This window comes from Acanthopagrus latus, chromosome 17 (genome assembly GCF_904848185.1).
Source record: "Acanthopagrus latus isolate v.2019 chromosome 17, fAcaLat1.1, whole genome shotgun sequence".
NCBI classification, from domain to species: Eukaryota; Metazoa; Chordata; class Actinopteri; order Spariformes; family Sparidae; genus Acanthopagrus; species Acanthopagrus latus.
In genome coordinates this window covers 18,189,593-18,208,278 of record NC_051055.1, presented here as the reverse complement: position 1 = coordinate 18,208,278, position 18,686 = coordinate 18,189,593, and the positions used below count along the sequence as shown (strand labels likewise).

At 43.2% G+C, this 18,686-nt stretch overlaps 2 protein-coding genes across 2 annotated transcripts; one reads left to right on the top strand and one right to left on the bottom strand.

Annotated features, from left to right (window-relative positions):
* Positions 1 to 975: 975 nt before the first annotated feature.
* Positions 976 to 13,288, top strand: tuft1a (tuftelin 1a). Its single transcript, XM_037073941.1, has 12 exons — positions 976 to 1,201; positions 7,456 to 7,533; positions 8,496 to 8,597; positions 8,691 to 8,777; positions 9,037 to 9,087; positions 9,207 to 9,293; positions 10,975 to 11,085; positions 11,198 to 11,421; positions 11,504 to 11,609; positions 11,716 to 11,799; positions 11,998 to 12,092; positions 12,232 to 13,288. Exons 1-12 carry the CDS (start codon positions 1,142 to 1,144, stop codon positions 12,302 to 12,304), a joined length of 1,158 nt encoding a protein of 385 aa, XP_036929836.1. The 5' UTR covers positions 976 to 1,141; the 3' UTR covers positions 12,305 to 13,288.
* A 525-nt stretch (positions 13,289 to 13,813) lies between these two features.
* Positions 13,814 to 18,599, bottom strand: c17h1orf43 (chromosome 17 C1orf43 homolog). Its single transcript, XM_037073942.1, has 7 exons — positions 18,300 to 18,599; positions 17,045 to 17,146; positions 16,818 to 16,917; positions 16,630 to 16,683; positions 16,373 to 16,539; positions 15,310 to 15,368; positions 13,814 to 15,192 (listed from the first exon to the last, which is right to left on the bottom strand). The coding sequence occupies exons 1-7, from the start codon at positions 18,360 to 18,362 to the stop codon at positions 14,985 to 14,987; spliced, it is 753 nt and encodes a 250-aa protein (XP_036929837.1). The 5' UTR covers positions 18,363 to 18,599; the 3' UTR covers positions 13,814 to 14,984.
* Positions 18,600 to 18,686: the final 87 nt, after the last annotated feature.

Below are 18,686 nucleotides of genomic sequence, written 5' to 3'. Positions count from 1 at the left end.
AAACCATTTCCCGGCCTCATCCAGGAAAAAGACACATCGCTGCCATTTCAGAAGGCCAACAGCAAAGAATTTCCCCGTTGACAGTAACTCCTGAAGCCCTCTCTCCAGTCTGCCTCCTGGTTTGTTAGCCTCTAGCCTCTGTTTAATTCCACAACCACGTGTGACGTAGCGACCTAGCCTACGCAGCATCGTCCTCCGGCTCTTTCTTTTAAAACAGTTTATGGAAATGCACCAGATTTTGCGTTTACATTTTCAAAAAAGAAAAATTCTTACGAACTTTCAGAAGTTTGCCTGTCGTGTCCGTCCTGGGCTTCTGCAGAAACATGGCAGAGAGCGATGGCGGAATCTGCCACTGAAGAGGACCCGCTCTCTCAGTAGGTATAAAAGGCTCTTTCTAAGGTAAGCAATACGCAATGACTCTTATTTACACGAATGAAAACATAATTATGAATATCATTTTATTCCATCCTGTGAGCTGCACTTTTAACTACAAATATGAAGGGAAAAAATCAATAAGCCACCTTTGGAAGTCTCTTAAATCACCTTTCCCTGCATGTCTGTGTGAGGTAACAGGAGACTCTTATTAAACAGGCTCAGTCAGGGGTTAAACCTTGTGAATGAATAATTTATGGGTAAACTGAGCGGTGGACTGCAGCTTTAGTCCAACAGGTGATGGTGAACCTCAGTGTTCACTCTGACTGTGTGTGCTTTAATAACTCCTCCGTCACATGATCATCCTCAGCGTCGTACAGAGTCCGGAGGAGGTTATTGTCCCAGAAGCTATCCCACCAGAGAGAGGAGCTGGTTCCTCCACCTCCACCTCCACCTGACCCCCCCTCACCGCTGCTCCCGCTCTGCCCTGCAGCTCCCTATTTGGACGTTTCGGTCGCTGTGTGGGCGGTGACTGTGGCGCACGCCCATCAGTGACGTCATGAGAGAAGTTCCTACAATGAGCCGAGAGGAAGAAAGAGGTGGAAACACACACACACACACACACACACACAGGTCTGTGCACCGGGCGGCCTGAGGACTGATAACAGCAGCAGCAGCCACCGAGGAGAGAAGTTCTGCCAGAGGAGCCACACTTCATTTATTTATTATTTATTTATTGTGCGGAATATTTATTACGGTAACGTCCAAGATGAACGGAGTGACGAGGAGCCTGTGCACGTTCGAGGACATCAGGAATCAGGAGCAGGAGGTGAGTTACTCGATGTTATTCAGTCATTACGGTCGGATTTCTTACTTTTGTCCACTTCAAGACAAGTGTGTTTATGTCCTGTTTAAATGCATCCTGGGAAACTGAGGCTAGTTATGACAGTCAAAGACAGAATGCCTCACTTTGATTTGTAACTTTTCCAGTCTCATCTCTCTTTCTCAGTTGCCTTCACTCTCACATCTCTCAGCCTTCCTCTGCTCTACGTGGTGTTTTAACTATTCAAGGGGAAGTGTGTAGTTTTGAGAAGAAACCCAAACCTGGAATTTTTGTAGTTACCATATTAGAGATTATTTTCTTTATTTACTGATTTGAAATTATTTTTTTTTATTTAGAGATTATAACAGAAAACATGTTGTAATTATTGAACTCCCAGTGAAGTTTACTGTTTCATTGCACTGATGTAACTTTCAGACAGTGATGTTTGTTGTTAAACCGTACAAAATATAATTGCCAGAATATAAGATGGCAAAGAAGAATGACTTGTTATTTTCATGCTGTGCCTATGCTCAGTTGTCACTTGATGTGGACTCTCCTTAAAGGGGCGTTGTGTAGTTTTAGAGAACAAAGTCAAGCATTTAACCTGACTAAATAATACTTTCAAATTTTGATATTTACAATATTCATGAGGCAATAATACAAGTTTAGAAATATTTATGTTTTCTGTAACTGAATAAACAAACTGCTCTCAGAGGAAAATAAGATCCTCAGAACGCTGTTTGAAGCTAGAAAGGTGGCAGGGTCCACCACATATGAACAAAGTTTATTTCAAACATTATGAAGTTGTGTCGTCCTTTAAGGTCAGTTTGATTATTCACATTATTCAGTCATGAAAATAAGAGAGTTTGTTTGTTTAGTTTGTTTAGGCAAGTTAAAAAAAACAAAAAAAAAACAGTGAATGAAGATCTTTCTCATCTGATTTAAATTTCTTCTCCAAAACCACATAGTGCACCTTTAAGTGTCTGGTCTTGTAGTAATTAAAGTATTAGCCCCTACCTCCTCCCCCAAAGCCCCATCACACACACACACACACACACAAGCGCAGCAGCTCAGAATTAGTCCAGATCACATCTGTGCCTGTCACCCGGGCCTTCTGCCCAAATCATCTGAAGGCTTACAGTTGCAGTTGTGACAGACAGTGAAGGCAGCTCAGGAAGCCAACCTGTGAAAGCTTTGCCCGTGCAGTATGTTCACCACCTGTGCGTGGATTTAGCACCGCACTTGCTTAATAAATGAGCGATCAGCGGCCCATGTCACGAACAGTAGATGGGCTTTATCCACCGGTTTAATCATTGACCTCACCTGCGCAAGCAAACTGTTAACCTGCGCTGAGGTTTATAGCGTTGCAGGGCAACATGACACTTTCACCTGATCACCACAGCGGCAGCCTCCTGCTCAGTTCAGTGGTCCGCTGGGCCCGTGTCTGTCCCATTATAGAAAGTAAAATCTGAGAGTGATTAGAGAAGAATTTGAGAGCTAGACTAAGATTTGTGTCAAGGGTCTAGACCTTAATATCAGTTACTGTTGTGTAACCATATAACTGCCAGAAAGGTAGACGTGTACAAAGGGCAGCTCCACTCACAAACTGATTATTTGTGCTGAGGAATGTGCCATTAAGCAACAAGCGAAATTCTGCGTTTGCTTAATGTATCATACATTACATTTTAACATGAGACCGATAGCACATTTGCATCAGCTTGGTACAGAACACATATCCGTCTTTATCGAAGTCAAACTCAACAGTCAAATAGTCACCAACCTGCCGTATTTACATATCTGATATGCTTGTTATTAAGGCTAAATAAAGCACCGGCAGCTTTTCACCTCGACGTGTCACAGTCCCCCATGACTGTGCAGGAAGATCATTAACGAAAGATGACCGCATTCACCGTTTATCAGCTCTACTAAGTAACATGAGGAGAAGGAATGTGCCCGATGTAGCAGAAAAAGGCCTTCAGAGGTTGTTTGTTGATAAGTGGGTTTCCTGTAACTGGGATGATACGATCTGGAATATAAAACAGGAGGGAATCCAGGCCTGGCTTTTAAACAAAAATGTTCTATAAAGTTCATACCAGTAACAAAAATTCTGATTATTCTGCTGTCATTTCGAAACTAATTGAAACTTGTGACACAATTTCCTTCCCCTGCGATGTCAGCGTATTTACAAAATGTTTTTTTTTCCCGTGACGCCGATTTTTGCATAATGCCACGGTTGTCCTTCCAGGCAGACATTCAGTTTCCCTGAGTTGTGTGACTTCTCACATTCCCTCTGCCTTGCCTCATCCTCAGTCACCAGCGTCAGGAGTTTCTGACGTTACTGCCTGGGAATGAGCCAAACATGACATATTTATATATGTATGTAAAACAACGACTGGGGTATGTGGAGCACACCTGGTTCTGTCATTATTTATTTATAGTGGGACGGTCGTGAGAATGATGATTCTTCTTATTGACTGACGGCTGCTCTCTCTTCATGACTCAGCTCCATGTTCCGGGACTAACCGTTCGCCTCCAGCGTTCAGGATCTCACGAGGCCATAAAACACACGCAATCCTTCGGCAACACTTTCACACCTCAGCTTGTCACTTCTGGAAACTTTACTTAACCTTTAACTTAACCTTTCAGTCTTTAAAGACTGCTGAGTGAAGCGCTGAAGACGAGAGTCAGACACGCAGCCAGACAGTTCACTAGTTGTAAACTTCACCAGTACGTCCTGCCGAGGTTGGATCCTGAACCTTAGTACTTTGTGTTCATATCACTGAATTAAGTATCGAAACTTGGCACTGGATGCGTGAATACTTTGTCTTGTTTACTTGATCTTTCTTCAAATATTTCCTGATCCATAACTTTGACGTTCGACCTGTATTTCATCAAGTTCCTGTTCAGCCTCTTATGTACGAGACAACTTTAAACACGGATGTACTGAGGGGTTTGGAAAGTTTCTGTAGGAAACATATATGAGTGTATGTTTATATATTCTAATTCCTTATATAATTAAGGTGGTGGAACTGGAAACCATATATAAACTTGCTGCACCGGCCCAGTCGGCTCACACCTGTTGCCTATAAAGCAGCTGGACTGGAGACAGAAGTGACATCTGTGCAGCAGGTATCTTAAAGCAGTGCATGAGAGGCAAAGAGTGATTTAATGCACGGCGAAGGACGCGCACACACACGCACACACAACTATTTTCTTTTTGTGGAATGCAGGTACTGAGCCTGGAGGTACACGGGGTTGTTGTACTTTCTATGCCCATGCTACCTTCTCGACTGCTGCTCCTTTTTTGTTTTTCCTGGTTGTCAGCAACACTCCCAGGTTGATCGTCGCTCCTCTGCCAGTTTAACTCGGATGAATCCCGGTGCCAGAGAGTCCAAAACAAAAGCTCCCTCGTACCCTTTAAGCTCTTCACCCTGGCTGTATCCCGTGATCTTTTGTGCCCATTGTCGGTGCACCCAGCAGCGTGGACGCCATGTGTGTGCTCAGTTTCAGGTTTCTGCCCTGCTATAAAGGCAGTGTGTACTTACTTTGTGCGTGTGTGTGTGAAGGGGTGTGTACGTGTGAAGCGCTCTACACTGTCCGTGAGCACATCCACCCGGTGCCTTTGTCCGTGTTCCCAGGAAGTCTAGTATTACAGGTTGTCTATGAAAGTGACATTTGTGTGAGTGCGTGGATATAAAAAGAAAACGTGGGCAGAGACAGACTCGTGTGGAAACAGTGGATGGCGTAGCGAGGATTAGCCGAGTCTTTGTTTAGGAGGGCCGGAGAAGTTGTATAATGATGGATTCCTTGTGAACAAACCCTCTCAGTGTTCCTCATTTCTCCCACGTCTCTCTGTCTTATTAGAGCTTTCAGGTAATCTGAGAGGAAACCATGCAGGACAAAAGGGGAATTTTTTTGGCTTTCATTTCTCTGAGTTTTGTTTGTCGGAGCTGGACCCCCACCCAGACTACTAGGCTATTTCCTCTGCCCTTTTTTTTCCTGTCTGCAGTTTTCTCTCTTTTATCCCCCCTGATTTCTGCAGACTTTTTCACTCCTATCTATCCCCGTCTTGTTATCCTCCATTGCTGCGCTTCCTGAGCAGATAACCAGATAATCATAAAGGCCTTCTGTGGTCTGATGAACACACAGCTATTCTTCTATAACCTCTCACAGCATTACGCAACACAACCCAGTTCACTTCCCCATGTCTGGTTCATATCATGGCTGCTTTCTGTCCAGAGGGGGGAGGCACAGTAGAACGATTGCTACTCGAGTTTAAACCAGGGCTGTAAGCAACTATTACTTACATTTTTCATTATTATTGACTGATTCAAGTGGAAAAAAGGCAATGTGATGTCATCAGATGTCTTCTTTTGTTCAACCAACAGAGAAAGCAAAAGATACTCACTAGAGCCCGATCAATATATCGGTAGGCTGATATTTGATCAGTGTGTGTTGTCCGAAATGCACTGTTTTTTGTTTTTTGTTTTTTGTTTTTTTTGAGATTATAACAGAAAAAGTTGCTTGGGGTTATTTGTAAATATTACATTCCAAGTTAAGTTTACTGCACATTGCACTGATGTAGCATTCAGAAAGTGTATCTTTAAAAAAATTACAGTAACATAGAATTTTTTGCCTCCTAATATCAGTTACCACAAAAATATTGAATATCAGTCAGGCTCTAAGAATCACTTCATTGTCACATGAGTCAAAGAAAGGCAGCAAATCCTCTGAAAATGACTCAAATTATGATTGGATTATTGCAGTAGCTGCTGATTATTTTTCCTGTCTTCACTCTCGATGTTGGATTCAGCAGTTCCAGGTCCGTTTAGTTGCTCTCAGTCACAGCACACGACTGTTTATGTTTGGATCTGCACCGCATTAAAGGAAGAATGCGTGGGTTTTTCCCTCAAAACAAAGCAATGACTCATGCTGTAGACTGAGCCTCATACAAAAATAACCTTTTCTCAGTCATCACTTATGACCCACTAGAAGTGCCTGTGTTCTTCTGTGTTCAGGACATTTCTGGGTGTCAACCTTTTGAGTGGCGGTTGCTTAGCCCTCAGCCAATGACAGGGCTGAGTGTGGGGGCGGAACTCTATAAAAACGCAAGGACCAGGTGCCAGATTGTGCCACAAAACCTGCCCGTTTTCCCTTTTAGGTACTTTTTGTACACGTCTTCAGGCTTCAAGTTTAAACGGCGACAGGGCGAACTCCATCTCCTGGTGAAGATCACGGGATATGATCAAAAGCTACTAAGTGGACCTTTGCCGTGAGATTGTTTGTCGTGTGCAGCCTAAACAGGATGCGCAAGGCCGCTTACAGAAGCTGCAAGTTACATTCCAAAGAAAAACTATTCACACTCTACAAAAGGTTAAATAGGGACAAACAAATCGTGATGCACACACACCCACTTCTGTGTAATTGGACGCATGTGTGTGTTCTGCTTGTGGTTATCTTATTTAACCACAGCAAAGCTTTGCTTCTTCCTGCGTTGCGTGTCTCGGAGCTGACACGAGCTGAGACACAGGGAGGACGCAGTGAATACTCGCAGGAAAATAAACAGAACAAGATGTGGTGGCTGGACTGGAGTTATGTAATGTCTCTGACCTCCTCCCTCACATCCGCATACTTAACACTCGCACACACGCTAAGTGGCCATCACTTACAAGGGGGTTCCCTGCACGGGACGACACACAACCAGTCACGTCCCGGACCAGACTTTTCCTGTTGAAGTGCCTTCTCTCCTCGGGGAGGTTTGTGTGTTTTTCATTTTTAAAAGCTTCTTTTTTTTCTTTTTTTTTTTTTCGAGCGTCGCATCTGTGCATCTCCTCTCGTATCGTTAACAAGCCAGATTTAAGCCAGAGTTTATGGCTACTGTGAGGTTCGGTTGCCATGGAAATGTTCCGTCCCGCTTGACATTACATCTTCTGCCCACTTTCCCAGAAATCCAGCCGTTGCTTCCAATTGGCTCACAGGCGCCCCGAGAGTTTCCGCCTGTAGTCCCTGTGACGTACATAGCACACAATTCAAATCAGACAATCTGTCTCTGTGCAGCTGTGAAAAACTTTTGCTTTCTCTCTGACGCTCGTACCCCCTCTTTCCCTCCTCCGCCGAGTGTGACTCAGTCTCTCCTCCTCTTTTTTCTCCCCCCCTACTCTCTTCCCTCAAAGTAGTCCTCATCAACCTCTCCATCACATAACGGTCTCTTTGTGGAAGGGCTTCATCGTCTCCTCTCTTCTTTTGACTTTTTTTCTCAGGAGGGGTGCAGGCGACTGCGGCTCACGCTGCTCAACCAGAACCAGGCAGCTCGGAGCAAGGAGCAGTACAGGGACAAGGTAAGAGCTTCCTGAGCTTGAATACTTGGTTATAATCTAGACTGTGACACCGGTGTAGAGAACAAGTTGTGGGAGCCAGAGCTGTCGAAGGAAGAAGGAGAATGATGGAAAATTGCACTGTTTTAAATGTGTGTTTTAGATATTATGCTTTATCTAAAAAAGACCTTTCCAACTTTAATGGATATGCTGGCTCCGATTTTTTTTGGTCAGTTCCAGCAGCGGCACTGTCTCCTTTATAGGTAAAGGTGCTCATCACTCGAGCCATATTTGGATCTGAAATTCCAGCTTAATCGTCTCAGTGATCCTGAGGAATTGGCTCACAGCTACTGTACATCCATCACGCCACATTCCTACACGCACGCTGTACAGAGGCACAGGCCGCTTGTGAACATGCCATAACTGGCATCTGCTTTTTATTTATTAGCGTGGTTTCCACTCTGAGCGTCTCAAGACAACCATTGTTCTACCAAAACCAGCGCCGAAGTTACAGGGGGGGGAAAAAAGGGCCACCAGAGCAGCAGAGTTACATAACGTCTCCCCACCTACTTCTGCTTCCCTCTGCTTCTGGTTCTGACCAAAGACTGCCAAAGTAGCACCATATGTTTATGAGACTGCTCCATGGTGATTATGGCTGAACACTTCTGCCTCCTGATTATAGAGAGGCGCAGTCCTGTGGCACGCAGATAGGAATTATATTCTCTATATTTTTGTTTCTCAGTAGTTTAATTGCGTCATTTATGTCAGTCGTTGCTGATGGGTGTTTCGTGAGGGTTATTAAACGGAAATGCTACAGGCTTTCCTTCCAGATGTTGTGTTGCAATGTGATCCAGAAACACAGTCCGACTCCTCCCCAAGTTCTAGCAAAACACAGTGACCTCACTAATGTACGTATGAGGCTTAGAAATGTCTCACACCCATCCGTCTGTGCTCACGGAACAACTCCTCTGCTCTCGAATCCCCAGCCAGTCGGACGGGCGTTCGCGCTGGTGCAGCCGGCCAGCGACAGGACATCTCTGACCCCCGAACCAGTTAAGTCTACGGAGGAGCAGGTGGAGGTGATCAAGGTGGGTGTGGCACGACTGCTGTTATAATTTTTAAGTGCATTAATGGCGTCTTTGTTTCATGGTGTGACACCCGCATCCCTCCTCCTGTTCCAGGTTTATCTGGAGGCGCGCAAGCAAGAGCAGCACAAACACCAGCAGAGCCTGAAGATGCTGTCAGACGAAGTTTCACAGATACAGGAGGTCAGTTTCTGGACAGGACAGTATCTGAGGCTCAGCTCTGACTGTCTCACTCCCACAGGAACACATGCCAACGCCAGACTGTCTCTGGATTATATAACAATTTGTATGTTTGCATTATGCAAATTCCTGCCGCGTCTCTTCCAGACTTGCTCTTCTTCTCTGCCTGACTCTCGAGACAGAGACTGAAACACACAAACGCTGAAATATTATATATTATATGATGATACCTCAGTAACTCAAGGTTTGTATTTTCACACAGGTGAGGTATTGCCTGAAGACACTGAGGGAGCAGATGGCAGCCAAAAACAAGGTAGGTCTATCTTGAGCTGCTCACCATTGTTTACCTTATATCCTGTTTTGTCCTCCGCTGCTCTTGTCTCCACCTTTCACTCCTTCCTTGCTGACTTCCTCCTTTTCTTTTTTTTTCAGCCGCTCACAAACGGGTGGAAAGTCAGTGTCCCCTTCAGAAAGAGCAGCTCATCTGCACCCAAGGCAGGAGCCAAAACTGACGCACAGGTGAGCAGAATCTCACGCGCACGACCTTCGTTTCGAAGTTGTTTGTATACAATAGAAAGCATGAGTCATTTCAGCGGGCGATGCATGTATCAAATCGTAGCCGGAGTCTGTGTTCTCCTCTGGACAATGTGTGCCGGAGTGTGACGCACGTAAGGCGATCACCTCCCCGAGGCCCACCGGCAGAAGGAGGTGTAACAGAAACGCGATATACAGGAGAAAAAGCAAGAAATGAAAATGAGAGCCAGAGATTTAAAAGCCCCTACAGCACCCAGGGGTGTTCGAAAATGCGTGAGAGAGGCGTTCCAGCACACACTGTTCCTCTCCCCGGCCCTCCTCATTGTTCCCAACATTCCTCAGATACCTCTCCTTTAATAGTTTTGCTGCTGTCTTTGAGCACTTTTGGCAGCCGCAGCTCTCTGCCTATCAGCAATGTTGTGTCCAAATACAAACAGAGCCGACGCGTCTGTGTTTTCGGCTGAATTGTTTCTTTGCGCCAATTATAGCGCGTATCTGTGAGTCACGCCATGGCTTACTAGCAGAAGTGTTGCTCCGGTGACGCACGCCGACACGCCTGGTATGTTTGTGACAGCCAAACCCACTGAGCTCAAGCGCAACGAAAACATCACCGTGCATTATCTCATCATAAAAGATTACATCTTTTTTATTATTATTTTATGACATTATATCAAAGTAGATTTATTGTGGCCTTCTGGTAACTGATTAACAAAAAAAAGTAACTTTAAAAAGCTAAAGCAGCTCTGTGTAAAAGTGATCTGACTGATTAACACATTTAAAATGCAAAATACTTGTTTGCATAAGTATTCACCTTTCTGAGTCCTCTAAGCATCCTGGTTATGATCAGGTTTTTGGAGTATTAAGGTTATGTTTTGCACTTAGAGTAATCAGCTTACCCTGGTTTCAGAAACTTGGTAAAGACCTTATCTCAGTTTTGAAAAACCTGGATATCTTACCTGGGAGTACCCCATAGAAACTAGGACACTAGGGCATGTTAACACCTTAAAGGTGCAATAAGAATTGGTCACCTGTCAAATTCACGCTCCAAACAAATTAGGGGCAGCATAACACATACGCTAACTGCAGGTGCCCTTAGCGTGTTAGCTCGGTTAGCCGTGCAACTAGCAGCTCGGAGCGGGCGCTCGGGGACCAGGGTTTATGTTTACACTGCTAGCACAGGCACATTGGACCTGGATTGGTCATGGCTAGCTGGTTAGCATGCTAACTACATATTGTCCCTTTAATGTTGCAGAAAATCAAGACTCACCAGCAGGCACACAGTCAGAAACCTGACTACTGTTACTATCAGGTGCACAGGGATATTAATAACTAGGGTTTTTTTTTTTACATTTCATGATAAAGTCATATCCTGAATATAATCAAAAACAGGATAAGGCTCAAAACCAGGATACTAACTCACAGATAAACACACTCTGGGTATTTATTTAGCAGATGTGCCTTTGGCAGCAATTACAGGCTCGCCTCTGAGTCAGCTTCACACATCTGGACTGTGCACCTTCTCCCCCCAAAGCCACTCAAACTCAGTCCGGTTTTGCCATTTTCAACTTCAGCCACACGTTCTCGGTTGGAGCGGAGGACTGTGACTACTCCAGGACATGACAAGAACTGTCTGCTAATCCAACACTTCATTTTTTCCCCCTATTAGGAAGCAGAGGAAGAGGCAGAGAGAATCAAGCTGAGGGAGGTCAGTAAGCGCTTGTATGCACAGATGCAGGAAGCAGAGAAGAAACACCAGGAGGAGCGAGAGAGGCTGCAGGTAACGAACGCATACAGAGCTTATTTTTACTTTCATTATACATCATTAAGAGTGTTACACCACATTTTTGGTAAACTAAAATGATAAACGGTTCTTTTGTTTTTCTGCCCAGGCTGAAGGCAGCAGGCTGAAGGAGCATCTGAGTGAGCAGGAGGAGAAGCTGAGGATGGCAGAAGAGGGCAGCGAGAGGAAAGACCGGCGCATCGAGGAGCTCCAGAGGTTGCTGGGAGGGATGGAGCAGGAGAGCGCCAGCCTGCGCGAGTCGATCCGCAACCGCGAGGAGGAACTCCGCGAGCTGCGCAAGATCAGAGAGGAGGGCCAGAAAGGGGACCAGAGGTCAGTGAACTGAGAAACACGCAGATTCTTTATCATTCAAATCAGGAGGAAGTGTTGTATAACTCTCTGTGTGCACTTTCAGGACTGAGCAGTTGGAGAAGGAGGTGGCTATTCTCAAAGAAAAGATCCACCATCTGGACGACATGCTGAAGAGCCAGCAGAGGAAAGTCAGGCACATGATTGAACAGGTGAGAGGCGCATGTGTGAGACTCTGCAGAGCAAACACCTCGTCGCAGTGCTCATGTTTGTGAAGGATCGGATCGGCGTTTGACTGTGTGTTTTGCTCGTCTGCAGCTCCAGAACTCTCGCATGGTGATCCAGGAGAGGGACCGCGTGATCAAGGAGCTGGAGGAGAAAGTGGCGTTCTTGGAGGCTGAGGTGAGAGCGGCTCATTGTCTCCTCCCGTAATTATCTTTTATGGCTTTTCACTGAAATATAGAACCGAAGGGGTCAAAGTTAAAGATCAGACTCAGCCTGATTTCTGCAGAGAAGTGGACGCACCCTGCTGTCTGTTTGGTTTGTCACTTTTTATTGGTTTCATGTGGACTGACCTCTGACCCCCCTGTGCGTGTGCAGAACCGAGAGATGCATGATCAGATGGATTACTTCCTGGGAGGACAAAGGTCAAATTCCTACCTTTCATCAGAGCGCAACCCCCAGATCGTCTACAGGTAACTTGCTTAGCTTGTCATCCACTTTTCTTTTACTTTCTTTTACAGAAGCACGCTCTAAATACTCACCTGTTCTGTTGGTTTGGATGCTGTTTCACTATACAAAACAACTCATTTCTCTTCCTCTCGCCCCCTTCAGTAAGCCACTCAAGCCCTCCACCACATCCAACAAACCCCTCCCTTACATCAAAGTCATCGAGATCAAGTCATGAAGCGGCCATGCGGGGGGGCGGAGAGTTACTGACGAGAGGGCGTCAGAACCACCAAACCTTTTCAATGCAGACTGAAGACAAACACCGAATGTGACGGCGTGGATATTTCGGACGTGAGAGCTGAGCTTCCTGCAGCAACACTTCTACTAACACGTGTGAACCACAAACACTCTTGAAGGAATCTGTGTGGTGTTTTGCGGCACACACACAAACACATACACACTCTGATGCTTGCGGTGTGTCAGCTTTAGTGTCAATATATAAAGTGTACGGATTCAGCCGATTTGAAGTTTTACATGTATGATACTGTACGCGAGCATTTCCTCGTCCTGCCCTGTTTTGATTGCTTTGCTATCCTTTGAGTTTATGACAGTGACGTTGTTGTTGTTGTCAAAGCAGAACAGTAGAACAGAGAGCAGGAAGTGGGTCATGACATTATGAAGTCTGTGTACAGCAATGTAGCAAAAAAAGACGACTAAGCTGAAAGTTTGATGTAAAAATCGCTAACCAGATGAGCTGCGTCCGTCTACTCATCCAAGACTCTGTTCACTCTGCTGAGTGAATGACGCTTTAAACATGTAAATACTGACTGCAGCCTGTTTAAGGTCAACATCACACGATGAAAATCGTTTTTTATAAATTAAAAGAAAAGTTTTGTAGGCCCCAAACAACAACATGGCACTTAGTGAAACTGTGAGGGAGTGAAAATGTCAGCGGTGATGAAGATAGTTGACATGACTGCTTCACATAAGTGTCTTTATTCTTCATGTTTCTTGTAAATCATTTCAGTTCCTTGTCAGTGTATACAGTCACCTTGTTTTTGTACATAATATTAATGAATGTGATTCGATGTTTCAATTTCTAACGGCTCTCTTCTTTGTATTTATTTATATACACAGACTGTGTGATAGATTTTTTATTAAGTAATTTCTGATCTATTATCTGTTTGTGGTTCTCTGAATAAATTACGAAAAACTAACGCGATGCCAGTTTTGACTTCTTCACGTTACAGCACACTTGCTTTTGAATGGATTGCTGTGAAGAAAGCGCCCTCTGCTGGCAGAAGCGGCAAAACTACACATTCTTTACTCAAGTAAAAGTACAGTTACCTGTATATGTACATATAAAAAAAAGTACAGATTTTTTTCCCAAGTAAAAGTAAGACAGTGCACTATCTGAAAGGTATTACTACCGGCCATTTCTGTGCAAAGCTAACTGACTCAAATTCTCCCCATTCCAGTCTCCCTCAGCCTGTTTCTGTCCTGTCACGTCATTTATATCAGTTTATCTTAATAAGCCTACCATGGGTGATCTGCCCTGACAGGTGCACAAGGCAGCGTTCAAATGATGCAGAACAAAAAAGATAACATCAGTAAACAGAAAAAAAAACGGTTTCTAAGGTGTAGAAAGGTACAAATGTTTGTGTTAAAATGTAGGAAGTAAAAGTAAAAAGTCTTCACAGCTCTGTCTGCTGGACAGTGTACACAGTAAAAGTCTTGAACGCTGTACGACATTTGGACTGTATGTAACTGTTTTATTTGGATGGCAAGTTGCACAATAGGCACCACAGACAATACAATTACCTCATTAGGAGCCCTGAATATGATATAAAAACAAAGAGTTAAGATATTTGAAGGCTAGTCAACCTCCAGAAAAGACAAAACTCAAGAGAGACTCCCCCTGATGCATTAACTCACATTCAGAATGCATTAATACACAGGAACACTGTTAAAGTACATTGCCCTGAAAGAACTGATTAAATCAAAAGAGCACTTAATCATTAAAATTCATTAATTTAAGTATGGCTTCTGTAAAATAAACGTTTAAGGCTCAAAAACATGCTGACAGACACACACAGACGTAAACATAAGTGACATGAACGGTGTGTTGTTTTTCTCAGTGTGAGGCAACCATCAACACCTGTTTTCTCTACAGTTAAAAGTGCGATATGTAAAAACGTCATCTTAAAAAACATTCAAAAATTAACTACAGTTATCAACTGAACGTGGAGAACAGTATTAGTGATATTTTGTCAAACATGTGGATGTACTACGGTGCAGATATATCTCTTGAAGTTAGAATGCTAACCTGCTAGCCCCACGCCTGAAATCCTCTCAGTGGTCCAAAAGTTCTCGTACGAACTGTGTGAGCGAAGCTGCACGGCTAACTGAGCTAAGAAGCTACCAGTGGCTACAGTAATGGAGGTATAAAGAGAAGACAGCAGTTAAAGTTTACTATGTTGATATGCTGCTACTATTTGTTAGGACAACGGGTGGCCAAATCTCACATATTGCACCTTTAAATATCAGCATGTTTAAATACAGTTGGTTAATTGCTGCATAGGTCTTTGCATTGTGCATAAATACTGATTGTCATATGCTTTTGCATAGCCCCATAGCTCTGGTTTTGTTTTGGTCAAATCAACCCTACTTACTTCTAGTGAGTTTTCTCCCCAATCATACACAGCACTCATACATGCATTAATACAGGATATACGCATAAGCTACACTTAGGTGAAAAAGCACTGTGCCAGTAGTCTGATATGCACTTCACTGTAAACCAGGCTAGTGTTAGTATATAAAGGCAGTGTTTGTATCACTTGGCTCTAAACTACATTCACAGGCACTTTAATCACCACCTTATCCTTGACCTTTCTTTTGGATGGGCGTTTCTTTCAGAACTAGCTGTCCAGAGTGTTATAGTTGTCTTTGAAGTTTTTCAGCTCCAGGAAGTGTCTGGGCCGCTTGCTGCGCTGCTGCATTGAAGTGAGGTAGGTGGTTTGGGTGGGGGAGGTGGAGGAGCTTGCAGGCTCCGTGGTGCTGGTCAGGTCTTTGGCTGCAGACTGGTGGTGTTGGCTCGGAGAGCCGCCGCTGCTGCGAGACTTGACGCTAAAAAAATAAGAAACGAAAACCATGAGAGAAGCAGATTGTTCCGGGCACATAATTAACATTCCATGATGGGATTAGGATAAACGGAAAAGCTGTGAGGAAAGGATGTTTACTCACATGGAGGCCAGTTCAGTTAGAGCCTCATGATACTTTAAAAACTCTGCTTCACCAAAAGGCTGCGGAAAAAACAGGCATGAGAGACAAATATTATAAAGTTTGTCAGTTTAATACAATAATCACAACATGGTAAAAAGAAAAATCATGGTACCCATAAGGTGCGTTCATGGAGATTTTAAAAAGGCGCAATATGTAAACATTGGCCACCTGTCCATTTCATACTCAAAACCGGCAGGACATCACCAGAGTTGCTAACTGTAGCTGCGCTTAGCTAGTTAACTCAGTTAGCTGTTCAGTTAGCAGTCCAGACTGGGAGCTCGGGGACCAGGGGAGTGTTAGTGTTTTCACTGCTAGCACCATAGCTTTGGTAACTTCAATAGATCTCTCTGCAATGCAACACAACACACTTTACAATGTCAAAACGGCTATTTGTTCAAGTTCTGCTGATCATTTTAGTTCATTTTTGTTAGTTTTTAAAGTACATTCTTACATATTGCCCCCTTAAGAGTTAAACTCAAGCACTTTCAAGGTGCATAAACCAAAGATTTCCACACTCTTGAAGCCTTTATCACCACATCTAAATCGTAATAAACTCTAAAATAATAAACGAAATAAAATCGTAATACTTGCCGATTTCAGTGCTAGGAGACAACAAACAAATATGAGGATGATAATTTCATTTAAATCATTAAGACATTTTTGGGTTTACTTTGGTGACTGTATGAAAGAAACACCATATTATGTTGGAAATCAAGTATTCAAAGTCAGTCACACTCTTAAACTCAACGTAACAGTTCAAATTTAGCCAACTTTTAAGACCTTGTATGAGCAAAGCAGATGGATATAAATGAACAATTAAACAAGCCAGTTCACATATACAAAATCATGTCCTACTATGTAAATCGATGTTTATGGTACTAAACTTCTAGTCACTGTTGGATCTGACTTTTTCAAATGATGCCCAATAAACTCAGTCTTCTTGTTATTAATTTAGATAAAAACTGTGTACAAAGCATCACAATATCATCATGATATGTTTGATCCGATCATATATCTCACTGACCTCTGCCCCGTGTCGTGCTTTATTGTACCCATCCAGCACCGTGTAGACAAGGGAGCTCACACTGTCTCGTAACATGCAGTTGGAATTCCGCAGCTGTAAAAGCCAGGTCCGAAGTCTTTTGCCGGTCACCGCAGTGGACGTTCCTCCCAGTTCACGGAAAGGGAGATCTATTGACAGAAATGACGGTGGATTTCTAACAGTGGGAAAAGATTTACGACAAATAAAGCAAGTTAAAATCAGTGAGAGCAACAGCTTACCAATGTCTCTGATGGCATCCAGTGCTCTCATCCTGTACAGGTAGTCATAGGAACCTGTAACACAGACATGGATTCTTCGGAAAACTGCCATAAAGACTACTAATGAAGATGCTTTCTGGACTCGTGCGTGTGTGTGTGTGTGTGTGTGTGTGTGTGTGTGTGTGTGTGTGTGTCTGTGTGTGTCTCACCAGGTTGCTTTAACCGGTCATCGTCTGAGGACAGCAGACGAGGCTCGAAGTGGATTTTCTGGACTTGGCAAAGTTTGGCTTCAATTTCTTGTCTCAGCTCCTACAGAGCGCGCAAACACACACACACATACACACACACACACACACACAAACATACACAAAACACCCAGCTGTAATATCATACTTTATCAGCAGAACACTGCACAGCATCATTGTGTGTGTGTTACCTTAGGAGCATTGTGGCCAATGGGGACATGTGGTCCTCTCCGGGACTTCATGGCAAACCGCATAATTTGTCTTTTCACAAAGATAAACAGCAAAACAAATACCTAGAGGACAGTCAAGAGACAGTTACCTGCAGCTTTCCAAAAGATTTTCAGCATATTGAGTGGGAGGCCAGGGAAAGATGAACGGAATCAAATAACCAAATAAAACACACAGAAATGACTAAACATATGAATAATTAAATGAAAAAAGTAAAATTCCAAAGAAATCATACTGAACTACATTATGTATATATTATTAAATGCTGTAAGATCTGCGGTAAAAATTGTTTCGACATTGTTGGTTTCCTTAAGTTTTTTTTTAAAGGTAAAATGGGGCTTAAATGTATTCAGTTTGTTCAAATGGATGTGTAGTGTATCATGAATTTTGAAATGTTTATATTATTATTTCTGCTTTACAGTTAAATCCCCAATTAAATCAACACTAATATCACTTTTAATCTACTTCAGATAAAACTTGGGGTAATATGTAACATGGAAAAGGTGTTCATTACACAGATGTTAGTATTTGATGTGACGTAGAGTTTTCCTTCTATAAAAAACAAAACAAAACAAAACAAAACAAACTTTATTATATTCATCAAAAGTGAACTACCAAAACTACATATTGCACCTTTAAACGTACTGGGTAATAAAACACAAGTAATGTGGTCTGAAGTCTGACGTAGCACTATGATTAACTTCTCATTTACACAAGGCAAAACGAAGGTTTTGAGTCTGTGCTTTGTTATTCATCAATTTACTGTTCCTGTAAAAATATCCAATCCAGCAATATTAGTTGTTTGAAGAAGAACTAACCAAAGACATCTCAGTCACTTGTTGGTCAACAGCAAATACAATAAATTAAATGTATGTGTATGTATGTGTTGGTGAAGTGATCTGATGATGATCAGCAGTGTTAACATGGGTTAAATTGTGAAAATGAGAAGACAGATTGTCTAAGGACTGAACATAGGATTACATGTTTTGTAAATGTAATGTAGTGTGTTAAAGTGAACTTTAGTTTGAACTTTTGTTTTTTTAGAAAGTGGTGTGAAAGTTAGTTAAGTCACAGTTGTCATAAAACAGGCTGTAACTGTCTATGTTTATCTTACAGTCGCACTGTTTTAGTGTCTTTGTCATTCCATTAGTGTCACTCGTGAGCTATGACTTAAACTTGACTTGAATAAAACACAGTTACAAAGTAAAACAGACTCACCAGACTTCCAAAGGCCATAACAAGCACCACATTAATGCTCGACAGACGGGACTCATTCTGCATCCTGAAAGTGTTTCACTAAACTACCCGACGTTAAAGCTGGCTAAGCAACGGTAAGTAACGTCCAGCCGTTGACCTTTGAAAGGCGCACCGTTTCATTTAGGTTGTAGTTTCTAAAACACATGAAGCTAACGTTAAACGGAAGACATAAAAACAGGAAACTAAAGTGAAGTGAGGTGCTTTTGGTCGTTACATGTCGCTGCCTGGGTTTGTTGACTTCCGCGTTAGTCATGTGACCGCCGAGGCCCGGCGTGACGTCAGTCCGACGTTTTCTCTGGCCTCTCCTGCCACCTGCTGCCTTCACAGCGACCAAACAAATGAGCAAAC